The sequence below is a fragment of the Macaca nemestrina genome, chromosome 6 (assembly GCF_043159975.1).
Source record: "Macaca nemestrina isolate mMacNem1 chromosome 6, mMacNem.hap1, whole genome shotgun sequence".
Classification (NCBI taxonomy): domain Eukaryota; kingdom Metazoa; phylum Chordata; class Mammalia; order Primates; family Cercopithecidae; genus Macaca; species Macaca nemestrina.
This window is the reverse complement of record NC_092130.1, coordinates 101289474-101304687: the sequence shown is the minus strand read 5'-3', so window position 1 is coordinate 101304687 and position 15214 is coordinate 101289474. Positions and strand designations below refer to the sequence as shown.

Here is a 15214-nt window from a genome sequence, read left to right as displayed (position 1 = left end):
CCACCACAACTTCCTTTTCCTTCTTTTAATTATCTCAAGTTACAACATTACATTTTCTGTGGATCTGCTATAGTTTGGCTATGGTTTGTCCTCACCAGAATTCATGTTGAAATTGGATCCCCAATCTGGTGGTGTTAGGAGGTGGGACCTCTTGGAAGATGTTTGTGTCATGAGGGTGGATCTTCATGAATGGCTTGGTGACATTCTTCAGGTAGTGAGTTCTCACTCTGGTGGGACTAGATTCATTCTCATAGGAATAAATTAGTTCCCACGAGGGTGAGAGCTAGGATGCCTCTTGGGTTTTGTCTCTTCACACATGTTCGCATCCCTTTGACTTTCTCTGTCATGTTATGACACAGTGTGAAAGCCCTTGCCAGAAGCCAAGACCGTGCCCTTGAACTTCCCAGCCTGCAGAACTGTGAGCTAAATAAACCTCTTTTCTTTATAAATTACCCAGACTGAGGTATTCTGTTATAGCAACACAAAACAGACTAAGACAAGTCTTTCACTTTTCTTGATGACATTTTGGCTATGGAAAATATAGTCTCCATTGGCAACATAAAAAGTAGGAGGAATTCCATAATCAGAAAATTCTATATTTGAGCTTATCTTCTAAAAAAATCAAACCTAAACATTTCTCTTAAAATGTCACTAGCTTTGTCCACTGTCATGCTTGTTCACTAAGAGTGTAATAAATGCTTGAGGTTTGTGATTGATTTTTAGAAAGGAAGAAAACCATTTCTTTTGGCAGCTGAGAGGGGCCATGTTGAAATGATAGAAAAACTTACCTTCCTAAACCTGCATACTTCAGAAAAGGACAAGGTGAGTTGGACTTTTATTTCTTTGCTGAGAACAAGAGAAAGGGGAGTAACAATTGATGTAGAGGGGTAACAATTGGCCTGTAGATTTGGTGAGGGACTTTTAGTCAGCAGAAGAGTTGTAAGTTGTTACTGTACTCAGAGAGAATCATGAACTATCCAGACAAAATCCTTCCACTGCTGCTGTGGGTTGTCCAGATTGGCAGTTTTTGCTTCATAATGTTTGTGAAGTCAATAGACCACATGGATTTTTCCATGATCAACTCCACCCCTCTTCTCTCCTCCCATGAGGTCTCCTGGAGCCTCAGCCTTACATGAAAGGGGAGGGGAAAACCCTGGGGTAGACATCGTATCTGTATGTACACCTTTGATGACTTTCTTAGGAGAAATTCCTAGATGTGGAATTGTGGGTCAAAGGCTTCTGCACATTTTAAAATCTTTGGGTATATAATATTGCTAAAATGACCTCCCAGAAATCTTTCACCATTTTACCCTCACATAGGTCAAATGGAATTTCTTCTGTTGCTCCATGTTTTGCTAGCAATTGGTAGCAAAGTTAGAAGAAGGAGCATGGATGATTTTTTTCCTACTGGTTCAGAAAGCTATACCTTTTTATTTAAAACTTAAAAATGTATAAATTTCACTTAAAACTGCAGATACAGTGGTCCACGCTCTGGACCGTGCTTTAACCAAAATGAAAACTTCCAGAAACTCCATTGCAGCCCTTACTGTTGAAGGAACATGCTCTCCCAGCACAGGGCATTCTACCCCGAGTGTGTCTCTGTTGCAGGAGGGAAACACTGCCTTGCACCTCGCTGCAAAGCACGGTCACAGTCCTGCAGTGCAGGTGCTGCTAACCCAATGGCAAGACATAAATGAGATGAATGAGGTATGTGGAAGTACGCATTACAGGCACAGGACTTAAATGGGGAAGGGTTGGAGGAATGGCTTTCAAGAAAAGAGTGGGAGGAAAACAAAGGTGTTAGTGCCATAGGGTGTAAAATGTGATGCTGAAAGATTCTTACTTTATTCTTCAAAGTATTCCACAGCACTTCATTTGTTAATCCATTCATTTATTCACCCGTTCATTCAAATAATATTTGTTCTATATGTACTGTATGCCAGATGAAGTATGTACTCTTATTCCAGAAGCCTACAGGGTAAGAAGGGCATGCAAAACAAATAATGTATCGGGCTACATGCAATAATAGAGGTCTACAGAGAATGCCATGAGAACACAGAGGAAGATGTTTTTCAGAAATTACAGTTTTCACAGAAGAAGTGATATATTATCTGGGTCTTGGCATTGTAATGAATGTTGGCAGGAAGGATTTTGAGGATGGCACAAGTATAAAGTATTTCAGAGGGAAAAGTCCAAGGAAAAGAACCGAGGCAAGAGTATGGTGTGTTCTGGGCTGACAAGCTCAGGGTGGCAGACATTGTGACTAGGAGGGCTGGGAAAGCTGGAAGCCTAGTGGGCCAAGGCAGACAGATGACGAAAGGCCATGCTTTACAGGAGGGAGGGTTTGGCTTTGATGTGGTTGCCAGCAGAGACCTTGAAGGGTTTTAAGTAGTGAAAAGGGATAGAATTCATCTTAGGTGTGGGCAGGTAACTGTCACAGCCGTTTGAAAGGTAGACCGGGTGCCAGGAGAGCCCAGAAGTGGGGAGGACCAGTCAGGTGACTGCCAAAATGGGGAAACAAGACCTATGGAAGACCTCTCACTGAGACACTCATGAGCAACAAACAGGATGAAGTGGTAGGAGGAGGCAGAGTCCACAGGACTTATGACCAGGACTTAGAGAGAGGGAGGACTTTCTGCCCCCAGCTATCTGACTTGGGCTGTTGCTGGGGAGTACAGGTGTGGAGCAGGTGAGTGGGGTAGGTAATGAGGGCTTGAATGGGTTTGTTTGAGGCACTTGGGAGGGGGGTACATTCAGGTGGAGTGTTAGTGAGCTGGAAACTGGTTCTGGGGCCGGGTATGGTGGCTCATGCCTGTAATCCCCGTAATTTGGGCAGCCGAGGTGGGTGGATCACCTGAGGTCAGGAGTTTGAGATCAGCCTGGCCAACATGTGAAACACTGTCTCTACTAAAAATGCAAAATTAGCTGGGTGTGGTGACAGGTGCCTGTGATCCCTGCTACTCGGGAGGCTGAGGCAGGAGAGTTGCTTGAACCCGGGAGGCAGAGGTTGCAGTGAGTCGAGATTGTGCCACTGCACTTGAGCCTGGGCAACAGAGCAAGACTCCATCTCAAACAAAACAAAACAAAACACAACCAAAAAAGTAAAAAGAAACTGGTTCTGGATTTGGTGGAGGCGATGTGACTGTGGCTATGCAGGGCAAGTTTGTGAGTCATTTGCCCTGGATGGTCACTTCTTAACCTATGGTCCAGTGATTTTTTGTCTGGCTCTTTGGAAACTCGGGTCAGTGGGGTCCTCTTGGATTTCACAGTTTAATGTTCTGATCATTTCTAAACTTGATGCCTCACCTGAGAGCTACCGAAAGAACTAGTATCATAAGCATTTACCTTAAGATACCATTGATTGTAAAGCACACCATTATTTTATGTAACACTCAGAAAAAATAATGCTGCCATTTAACTGTGACAAAAAACTTTATTGTCACTTAAAATATTTATTTTATGCTGCCTATTTGAAGATGTTTTTAGACTGTTAGTTTTTTACGTGCATATATAAAGGAAAAAAATAAGCAAGATAACTCGGTTGATTGTAAACTTCAAGCTGAATTAGATTCTTCTAAATCACTTATTCAGTCTTGATGATTTCTTTCTTTTTTCTTTTTCTTACTTTATTTTTTTTCTTATAGCGTCAGGGTCTTGCTTTGTCACCCAGGCTGGAGTACAGTGGCATGGGAGATGCAGCATTTCTTAAAGAATGCCCCACTGTTGTTTCTAAGATTTTCTTCTAAGCCACTGATACCCATTCCAGTGTAATGCATGTGCTCAAACAACAACAATTATATCCACCTGGTTGACTGAGCTAGCCCTCATGATTTAATCACCACATAAAAGCCACCTCTTAATCTTATTGCATTGGGGATTTAAGTTTCAACATGAATTTTGGAGGGACACAAACATTCAAACCAAAGCAGAGATCAAGTCCTGTAGTCACAGGATTTATAGTCTTATTTATAGTATTAGTTATGCTTTCCCTGTTCTATTAAAACATATTTAAACCACTGGAATGTGTGCATGCATGTGGATTTCATCTTCCTTTTAGCAACTTTGGAGTCAGGGCACATTGGGGAAAATTCATAAAGCCCAAAAAAATTTAATTTCATATTATGATAGGTTTAATTTGCACAAAATTAAGGGCACAGTGATAATAATATCATCTTTTTGCATATGATTCATAATGTTTGTCCATTTGTGGACAGCCTCTGCTTCCTGATACAAGCTGTTGCCAGATCAGTTAGAGGGACCCATGTGAATGTGCTCTAGAGCCGTGGTCTCCAGACATTCTTGGCAGCAAACTCATATCAGTAAAGAAAGTTTGAGCATGTGGCTATCACATATACATTTATAATTCAATTAATTCATTATAAAGTATGTGCTAGAAATATAAATGTTTAAAATTCAAGATAAAAAATAAATAGCAGTTTTGTATTTTCTCTAAACTCACAGAATTATTATTATTTATTATTATTAGAAATAGGGTCTCATTATGTTGCTCAGGCTGGTCTCAAACTCCTGGCTTCAAGTGATCTTCCCATCTCAGCCTCCCATGCAACTGAGATTACAGGTGTGAGCTACCATGCCCAGCTCAAAGGATGATCTTATACACATCTGATGGATTTTATTGTGTTCCTCTGCATATATGTACAATATATTTTTCATAGCTGTCCCAAATTCACTTAACTATTCTTTAGCTCTTGGTTATTTAGTTTCAGTTTTTGTTTATTATAGGTTGTGCTGTCACAGACCTCTTTGTATATAAACCTGAGTCTGATTTCCTCACAATTGCCTTGGAGTATATCCTTAGAGGCAGATTGCAGGGTCCAAGATATGAAACCTTATCAGGCTCTGGATATGAATTCTTTCCTTTACACATTTTTTTAACAAATATTTTCCCCACTGGGATTTGTCTTTTTGCATCCATTTTCCTGGAAAAATGAGAAGGAAGATTATGGGGAGAAATGCCTTTTTTGTTTGTGTGTTTGTTTGTTTTTTTGAGATGAAGCTTCGCTCTTGTTGCCCAGGCTGGAGTACAGTGGTATGATCTCGGCTCACTGCAACCTAAGCCTCCCAGGTTCAAGTGACTCTCCTGCCTCAGCCTCCAGAGTAGCTGGGATTACACGGGCCCACCACCACGCCTGGCTAATTTTTGTATATTTAGTAGAGATGGGGTTTCACCATGTTGAGTAGGCTGGTCTTGAACTTCTGACCGAGGTGATCCGCCCGCCTCAGTCTCCCAAAGTGCTGGGATTACAGGCATGCGCCACCATGCCTGGCAGAGAAATGCCTTTATAAGCAGATGGCTGTCCCAGGCACCCAGGTAAAGCAGCCTGGAATATGATTTTCCCACCTTGTTGGAATGGGAACACTGGTTTCTATACTCTTGTGTTCCTGTTAACATGATTGTTCATACCTAATTCACTATGAGTAAAGCCTTCTGAATTTATCCTAAAGTAGTTGTTAAGCAGATTAATGTCCAAGGAGGGAAATGGTTAGGGAATGGGGAAGGAATTCTGCATTTCTTCCCAACATTTTTAGGAAAGAGTCTGCATGAGGAAAAGGAAATAGCCAAGTAGCTATTGTGTGGGACCAGCTCCTTCTTTTTCCTCATTTTGGCCTGAATTAAACTCTTACTTCGTCCTCCTAGTATTTATCTTGAGTTTCAGGAAACTGAAGTACTGAGATTTTTTAAAGTAATGTTATTTTTTAAAATGTCATGTAACATTTAATCAGTTGTAAAGATTAAAGTTATACTTGGTGCAAATGGACTTCTAATTTTGTGTGTTTCATACTGTACTATAGTTCCTTATTTCTGAGATTATCTTTCTTTCTTTTTTTTTTTTTTGTTTTTGTTTTGAGACGAGGTCTCACTCTGTTGCCTAGGCTGGACTGCAGTGATGCAGTCCTGTCTCACTGCAGCCACAACCTCCTGGGCTCAGGTGATCCTCTCACCTCAGCCTCCTAAGTAGCTGGGACTACAGGCATCCACCATGCCTGGCTAATTTTGTAAACTTTTTGTAGAGATGGGGCTTTGCCATTTTGCCCAGGCTGGTCTCTAACTCCTGGGCTCAAGTATCCTGCCTGCCTCAGCCTCCCAAAGTGCTGGGATTACAGGCTGAGTCACTGAACCCAGCCACTTTGACACTTTTCAGCTGAGGTTTAGTTTTCTTATCTGTAACATGTGGATAATATTAACCCTGCCCTTATAGCATTGTGTGATTTAACTGTGCCAAAGCATATAGTCTTGGCAGTACAAGTTGACACATAGTTGTTCAATAAATGCTATCCATTATTAAGAGTAATGCACAAGGCCGGGCGTGGTGGCTCACGCCTGTAATCCCAGCACTTTGGGAGGCCGAGGTGGGCGGATCACAAGGTCAGGAGATCGAGACCATGGTGAAACCCCGTCTCTACTAAAAATAGAAAAAATTAGCCAGGCGCAGGGGCGGGCGCCTGTAGTCCCAGCTACTCGGGAGGCTGAGGCAGGAGAATGGCGTGAACCCGGGAGGCGGAGCTTGCAGTGAGCCGAGATTGCGCCACTGCACTCCAGCCTGGGCGACAGAGCGAGACTCCGTCTCAAAAAAAAAAAAAAAAAAAAAAGAGTAATGCACAAAAGGCATAGAGAAAGCATGTTGTTTGTCAAGTAATTTCATTCCATGACAAGGGGCAATTACATTTAACTTATTTTTCCTTTTGTTAGAATGGAGAAACACCATTCTTTCTGAGTGTTGAAGGAGGTCATGAAGAGTGCAGCAAAGTGCTGCTGACAGCAGGAAGTGACATCAACATTCCAAATAAAGTATGTGTTCCAGACCATGTTCACTCATGCAGTGGGAGGGAGACTTAAAATATTCTTTGGAAACTCTGGTCCTACATTGATCCACTCACTGGTACTTTAGAATTAATATTTATAATACGCTTTGTTTTTGGTAAGAATTAGTGATTTACCTCCAATATTTCCCAGTTACTGTGTCCTCAAAAGCAATGCTATTCTTTCTATTCTTCTGGGGAAGGAATAATTGAAAGTGGGGCAAAATGAGCAAGTACTTGTCACTTCTTAGAAACAGACACTCTATTCTACTTTGTTTTCTCATAGCAACTAGTGCACACCTGGCTTATACAGAGAAGACGCTGAAAAAAACTTTATTGTGTGAAAGCTCAAGTGGTCAGCCTGGTGCATGAAGAAGGAAGGATGGTGCCTTCCTCTAAATGCAGAATACTTTTGTATGTAGTCATTGTGCTAAGAACCTTTGAAACTTTTGAGACTGTGTTATTAGTTTCATTTTTTTAGATCACAAAAATAGAATTTGGAAAAGTTAAGGAAATCATTCAGGATCATACAACTAGTCAATAGCAGTGCAAGGATTCAAACTCCTGTCTGACGCCAATGCCTCAGCTTTTAACCCCTGCGATGGCCTTGTCTTCAGATGGTTTAGTTTCTTTTCCTGTTTTTCTAATTAATTATAATGAAAACTCATGACAAAAAATTTGAATAGCACCAAAGGGTATATGATAAAAAAGTGTCTTACTCCAACCCCACGTCACAATTTTACTCCCCAGAACTAACATCCTTAATAGTTTATTTAGTCTTCCAGGAATTTTCCATGAATCCACATGGAAAATGTGATTAAATCCATACACATATATATACCAACACCATATAAACAGTAGCACAGTATGTAATATATGCTGCTCTGCACCTTGTTTTCTTTTGATTGCCAATATATTTTAGAGATCTTTCTATCTGCACAATGTATAAACAATTTCTTTTCAACAAGTACAAAGTTAAACATGTAAGAATAAAGTCCCAATCAAGAATAAAGTCCCAAACTGGCATGTTTGATACCCTGTATTCTGCTGGTGGGAGTGTATATTTGTATAATCTTTCGAAAAGCAATTTGTCACTTTCCTTTTACCCACACATGGTGGATTATGTTAAGGAAATAATTTGAAAGGTGGAAAGCTAGCTGCATGCATTCAGATAGATGATAAAGTTAGCTCCAATTGCCAAGAATTAGATATAACATATACATGGAATTAATGGTAGGAGAAGGCTGAAAGAAGGTCTGGTGCTTCTACTTCTTGGAAAATTATGTAGCTGTTAAAAATTATAGTGATAAATACTAAAAATATATTGCAATATTGAACATGTTAATCATAGAACACTACTTGAAAAATATATTATAGTCGAGTAAATATTAATGTAATATTGGATTTATATATACATGGACAAGGATTGTCGGACAGGAAAATCAAAGTAGCATGAGTTGATTCCCACTTAAGTTGCAAGGTTATTGATGCAATAAATAAACAGAAAGTTAAGAATTCATGGGAGCCATGAAATATTCAGAATGTGGAGAGCTGTGCTGCTGTTCAGTCATTGCACAGGTGCCTCCTTGTCCCCAGTCTGTATCCCCCTTCAAGTTCCTGGGAAAGCTTCCCAGGTTAGCAAGACTCTCAGGCTTACTCCATTATTTTGTACCCTGCCTCACCCTTGTCCTTAATTATTTTGCCCTTAAGTATTTTGCTTTGTAGTGATTTTTCATATGCACACATTCTCCCCATCCGACTAAGACTGCAGGCTCCATATTGCCCCTGTCCTTACAGCCAGTGGCCTCAGTTGCTCTAGGCAGCCTGGAAATGATCGCGAATCCATTTTTTAGCTTTTACTTCTAGAGTTTTTCCCGAGTTCATCAGCTCCCTTCTGAATCAGCAACCTCAGCCCCCACTAGCTATCCACACCTATCTGTCCAACCCGGTGAAAACCTTGGGGGGGGAAAAGCAGTGTGAAGCAAGAAGCCAACAGCAAGAACACACATGAGCCCGGGATGGGTTGAACTTTGTTTTGCTTTCACATTTGTAGGTGATTGCTATGTTTGATCTTGGAAACGCTTCACCTGCTGACACTGATGAGTCTTGGTTTCCAGGAGTTTGCTTTTGTGCTCCCTCCCACCTTGCCATCAGCAAGGGGAGCGGGTAAAGGGTTAAGTCGTTTCTTTCTTTCTTTTTTTTTTTTGAGACGGAGTCTCGCTCTGTTGCCCAGGCTGGAGTGCAGTGGCTGGATCTCAGCTCACTGCAAGCTCCGCCTCCCGGGTTCACCCCGTTCTCCTGCCTCAGCCTCCCGAGTAGCTGGGACTACAGGTGCCTGCCACCTCGCCCGGCTAGTTTTTTGTATTTTTTAGTAGAGACGGGGTTTCACCGTGTTAGCCAGGATGGTCTCGATCTCCTGACCTCGTGATCCCCCCGTCTCGGCCTCGCAAAGTGCTGGGATTACAGGCTTGAGCGACCGCGCCCGGCCCGGGTCAAGTCGTTTCTAAGGAGGATGTTGGAGTGAGATTATGAATGTAGTTGACAGCCGGCTTTCTCCGTTTATGTTGGGTGGAAGAACTGCCCAGAGTTAGGGCAACAGGCTCTCTTTAGCGCCCTATTAACTGCCCTGGGTCCAAAAAAGGCTTTTGTAGGTCCTAAGAACTCATATTCCTGGAGGTCCTACCTCACATTTTATCATACATATTTAAGTGCTCCCACATTCCTCTTTACTTTTTTTTTTTTTGCTGTTAATTGCTCTAAAAGGCTTTTTTTGTTTTTGCTTTTTGCAATTATTTGGCTATGACAGACTCACCTAATTTATGATTGACTCTGATTTCTTAGAACTCTGTGTGCATAATTGGGAATTTGAGGGAGGTGAAAAAATGCAACCTGCAAATTGTTTATAAATATAATGAATATTTTATGAACATTACATTTAACAATCAATGAAGTATGAATGTCAATTAAATATTTATTCACTTCAATTTTGTGGTTTTCTTTTGGTATCGTGGAACCAATAATTTTTTTCTTTTTTACATTTTAACGGTTTCTTTGGCTCATAAAGTCTGTAGGCCCTATACACAGAGCCCATGATGCCTAGAGGTAAATGCTGTGGACTCCCGCAGCTCTTCCTACTACAGGGTTCCTGCTTTGAGTTTCTCAGAAATTTGTTTCTGCTTTAGGTGGCTTCTGATCTTGCCAGTGAGGGCACTGCTGACCATTCTGATCTCAGTTTAACTGTCACCTTATCCAAGAAGGCTTTGTTGATCAGCCATGAGAAAGTAGCCAACCAGTCATGCTATTTTATGTCTTGTTATAGAACTTACAACTAGCTGATGTTATTCTTCTAACAACATCTATAATCTAATAAGCATATTTAAGTTCACTGATTTGCTGATCTACCAGTCTACCAATCAATGGATCAATTGATTGTCCACCGCCACTGAAATGTAATGTCCGAGATCTTATCAGTTTTGTTTACCAACATATCCCTCCACTATCTAAAATAGTGCCTGGTACAGAATAAGTGCTCAATGTTTTTTGTGTGTGTGTGTGTGGAATGGATAAAATAATAGTTACGGTTACCATACATTTACTGGCTCGTGTATCCTCCCAGTAGTACTGTGATTTCAGAGAAAGAGGTAGGATGATGTGGTAGGCAGAATCAGGCTCCCCACCCCAGAGATGTTCACATCCCAGTTCCTGGAACCTATGAATATGTTATATTACATGGCAAAGGAGAATTTAAGTTGCAGATGGAATTAAGGTTGCTAATTAGCTGATCTTAAAATGAGATTCTCCTGGATTACTAGGTGGGCCCAATGTAATCATGAAGAGTCCTTTAAAGTGGAAGAGGGAGGCAGATGAGGATGTCAGTGATGCAGTGTGAGAAGGACTCAGCTAACTGTTGCTGGTTTTGACAATGGAGCAAGGGGGTGTGAGCCAAAGAACATAGGAGGCTTCTAAAACCTGGAAGAGACAAGGAAGTGGATTCTCCTGAGAGCCTCCAGAAGGGAACATAGATCTGTGAACATTTTTTTTTTTTTTTTTTTTTTGGTTAGCCCAGTGGGATCCATTTCAGACTTCTGACCTCCAGAACTATAAAATAATACATTTTATTAAGCCACTAATTTTGTGGCAATGTCTTATAACAGCAATAGAAAACTATTATGGGGACAGTTTTGCAGATGAAGACAAAGAGGCCCATACTTGATAGGCCACTTATCCAAGGTCATATAGGCATTTAGTATCATGCAAGCTAGATTTCAGTTGGTCAGAGATGCACAGGTCATTGCTGTTGGCATCTGTTCCATTATCTATTGCTTCCTGACAATCCAACCCAAAGCTCAGTGGCTTAAAACAACAATCTATTATTATTTTCACGGCTCTGTGAGTTGACTGGGCTCAGCTGAGAGGATTCTTACTTTGAGTTTATCATGTGATTCCAGTTGGAAGTCGGCCAGGATTTTGAAGGCTTACCTGAGCTCGATATCCAAGAGAGTGCACTCACATGCCTGGCAGTTAATGCTGGCTGTCTGCTGGGAGCTCACCTGGGCCTCACCATGGGCCTCAACCTACAGCCTGGGAACTGGCCTCTAAGAGGAAGGATTACAAGAGCAGGCATTACAAAAGGCAGAGAGCAGCAGCTGCCAGGCTAGTTAGGGGCCATGCCTGGAACTGGCACGCTGGAACTTCTGCCATATTCTATTAGTCAAAGCAGTTACAGGGTCGACCCAGATTCAAGGAGGTGGAGAAATAAACCCTGCCTCTTGATGAGGGGAGTGGCAAGGTCATATTGCAGAGGAGCCTGTGGGACAGGAGATACTGATGCAGCAATTTTGGGAAAGTAATTTCCAACAGCATCCTTATTTGAAAGACCTGCAAATACTTTGTAGCAATCTTACAATTAATCAGTCAACAATGAATTACCTAATAACCTCCGAAAGGCCCCACCTCCTATCATCATCACATTGACATTAGAGTTTCAACATATGACTTTTGGGAGGGACACAAACATTCGGTCTATTGCACACATGTTCCCTGGGGCTCTACACTTCTATGGGAGACACTTAGAAAAAAACAGACAATTAGGTAAAAACCACAATTGCTTTTGTACTAACCTAATACTAGCTCCCCCTCAACCCAGTAATTAAAAACACAATGGGTTTTCTTTTTATTTATTTAGAGACTGGGTCTCACTCTGTTGCCCAGGCTGGAGTGCAGTGGCATGATCTCGGCTCACTGCAGTCTTTGCCTCCCAGGCTCAAACCATCCTCCCACCTCAGTCTCAGCCTCTTGAGTACCTGGGACCACAGGGACACACCACCAAGCCCAGCTAATTTTTGTAGAGACGAGGTTTCACCATGTTGCCAGGGCTGATCTCAAACTCCTGGGCTCAAGTGATCTACCTGCCTTGACCTTCCAAAATGCTAGAATTACAGGCATGAGCCACTGTGCCCAACCAGATTTTCTTTTTAAAATACAGCCATGCATCTCTGAATGACAGGGATATGTTATGAGGAATGCCTGATTTCACTGTGTAAACATAAATAGAGTATACCTACATAAACCTACATGGTACAGCCTACAACACACTATATGGTATATCTATTGCTCGTAGGCTACAAACCTGTACAGCATAGTAACATAGTAATGTAGTTAAGTACTTGTGCCATAGGAATTTTTCAGCTCCATTGTAATCTTATGGGACCACTGCACGTCTGTCATTGACCAAATCACTGTTATGTGATGCACGACTGTAGTTGTACTATTTCATTGTATTAACTGATTACCGTGTGACAAACACCAGAAAGCATGCTGAATTATAATGGGAGTTCCTCCCTGCCCTCTCCATTGTCTCTTGCAGCTCAATATCAGTAGTTTGCAGATAGCAACCAGGAATGGCCATGCATCCCTTGTCAACTTTCTTCTCAGTGAGAACGTTGATCTGCACCAGAAAGTGGAAGTGAGTTTATTCCAATGACATGGGCTTTGGTCCTGGCGCCATGAGGTTGGCCGTGCTAAGGAGATGCCCCTTGCAGATACATGTAGGAGATGAGATGTTTCACAAGGGAGGAATTATTTCTGGGAAGGCTGGCTGACTTCTTTTGGAGGCTGAGTCTTAATCTTGAGAAATAAAATCCAAGGGATGAATTTTAGAAAGTCATTGAAGTTCCTGAACAAAATGAAATCTTTGTGTTTTAAATATTTGTATTTGCTGCAAAAAAGCTTTCTCATATGTCTAGAGATGCCATTACTCTTGTATTAATTTTATCAGTCTGGGAAAATAATGAAGCAGCTGTACATATCAAGAAGAGTGATAATTTTTCTCCCTTCACTGAATGTTCTTGTTTTTCTTTTGAAAGCCAATTCTTTATACTGATTTAGGTTTTCTGACGTTTGAATTAGCTTTGGCAGAATTAACAAAGGCCCTCTGTGCTGGAATTAAACAAGAAACATGCCTCTATTTTTCCACTCTATTTTCATTTCTCTGTTGAGAATATGATTTCCTCTGATCTTGCTGAGCCATTACTATTTATTGTATTAACTCAAGAGGAGGGATGTGATTTAAACCATGTCAGATAGCTTTTGGAGCATGGTATTGGGGGAATTGGCTCTGAACTTACCTGGTTCAGTCCAAGGACACTTCCTGTTTCTCAGGAGGAGCTGGGCCCAGCAAGGCGGGTGGCCCCAGCAAGAAGGACAATGCCCACTTCTTTGCAATGTGGGATGCTTTCTCATTTTTCACGCTTAGTGCCTCAAGGAGGTTACTCCTGGGCAGAAGAAACCTACACAGAAATTCTTCCCTTCACGCTGCCCCCACGGCCCTGCTCACACCATCTGTCTGCTTTGACCCTTGCTGGCCTCTGACAGCCTCTGACTTCCTCAGCTGTGGTCTTCTACCTGTCCCCTCATCTCCCCTCCCTCCATCTGCTGGTGACACTCTTGCCAACTCACTATGGTCTCTCTTCCGTCCATCTACCCCCATCTCCTGAGACAGAGCCTGGTGCAGATGGTAGAGTCAGAAAGGTCTGGGTTCACGTCCTGTGTCTGCCACTTCCTTGCTGCATGGCCTTGTGGAAGCTCCTGATCCTCTTTGTGTCTCATGTATGAAGTGGGGAATATGAGATTGAATGTCTAGGGTTATTGATGTGATCTCTGAAAAACTGTCAGCCTGGTGTTTAAAACAGAGTATAAACTGTTAGGGCAGCCTGGGCAACATGGCAAGACCCCATCTCTACAAAAATTTAAAAATTAGCCAGGCACAGTGGTGCATGCCTGTAGCCCCAGCTACTCAGGAGGCTGAGGTGGGAGGTTTGCTTGAACCCAGGAGTTTCAGGTTACAGCGAATGACAATGGCTCCATTGCCCTCTAGCCTGGGCAACAGAGTGAGACCCCATCTCTGAAAAAAAAATAAAAGAAACAGTTGGGGAATTGAGCGTGTAATAAGCACCACGATGAGAATGTGCTGAGTGTGTCTGATGCATATCATGAATATCAGCTGTTCCACTTGAGCGACGCTGCACTTGCCCTAGTCACTCACCCTCATAGGCGCTTGTTCTCTCTCGCCACTCGCTCCACACTCAGCTCGGCTCCTGATCTGCACAGTGTCACTGGATCTTCAGCCCTTGCTGTCACACCCCTGTCCACCTCCCCCTGGTGTCCTCCCTCCCTCATCATGCTGGATGCCCCTCACTTCCCTCTCTCTCATGCCTTAATCGCTTCTGCCCTCACTTCCCTTCATTGCTTCTTCCCTCCCTTTTCCCCACTCTCAGCTGACTCTACTCCTGGAGGCATGTCTCCTCTCATGTCTCCACAGGCCAGTGGCAGCTGGGTGGGACTGCAGCAGCACGGGAGCCTGGAGGCAAAGTGTTGGGGGTAGACATAGGCACTGCGACCTAGCAGGGCCGGGTAAGAAGCCAGTGATGGGGATGGGTGAGAGGGGGCTGTGGCTGGGAAGACAGGTGTAGGTGTTTTAGCCACAAAGGAGAACAGGAGAGCAGGCTGCAGAGGGCTTGGGGAACATCCTGTGGCTGGACTCTCTGCGGGGAGAGCTGAGCACGAGGATGGTGCCCCTGAGTAAGGGGGACTCCAGTCCTATAGGACACACTAAGGAGTAAGGGCTCCAGAACAAATCAATTCAGGAAATGCCAACTGTGCAATGATTTTGCCCTTGTGGCTACTCTCATTGCCCTTTAGCTCTTTGAAGGCTCTGAGAAGTCCTGCGGTTTGGCTTATTTAACACTTACTTCTCCTTCATATTTGAGCTTAAATGTCAGTTCTTCAGAAAAGTCTTTTCTGGCCTCCCGAAAGGTCAGCCTTCCCCCTATCCCCACACTGGCTCTTCTACTTCTAAAGCACTTAATTGTATACCGTATTTGTGTGACTTAAA

General features: G+C 42.6%; 1 protein-coding gene across 5 annotated transcripts in view; it reads left to right on the top strand.

Annotated features, from left to right (window-relative positions):
- Nucleotides 1–15214, top strand: part of LOC105475130 (ankyrin repeat and death domain containing 1B) — a 54076-nt gene that overhangs the window by 22673 nt on the left and 16189 nt on the right. For 3 of the 5 annotated variants that reach the window (XM_071098810.1, XM_011730148.3, XM_011730150.3), the window contains 4 exons: nucleotides 724–822; nucleotides 1609–1707; nucleotides 6713–6811; nucleotides 12689–12787. In XM_071098810.1, coding sequence (XP_070954911.1) covers nucleotides 724–822; nucleotides 1609–1707; nucleotides 6713–6811; nucleotides 12689–12787 — 396 coding nt within the window. The remainder of the gene's footprint in view (nucleotides 1–723; nucleotides 823–1608; nucleotides 1708–6712; nucleotides 6812–12688; nucleotides 12788–15214) is intronic. The other 2 variants (XM_071098809.1, XM_071098811.1) reach the window with 2 other exon arrangements.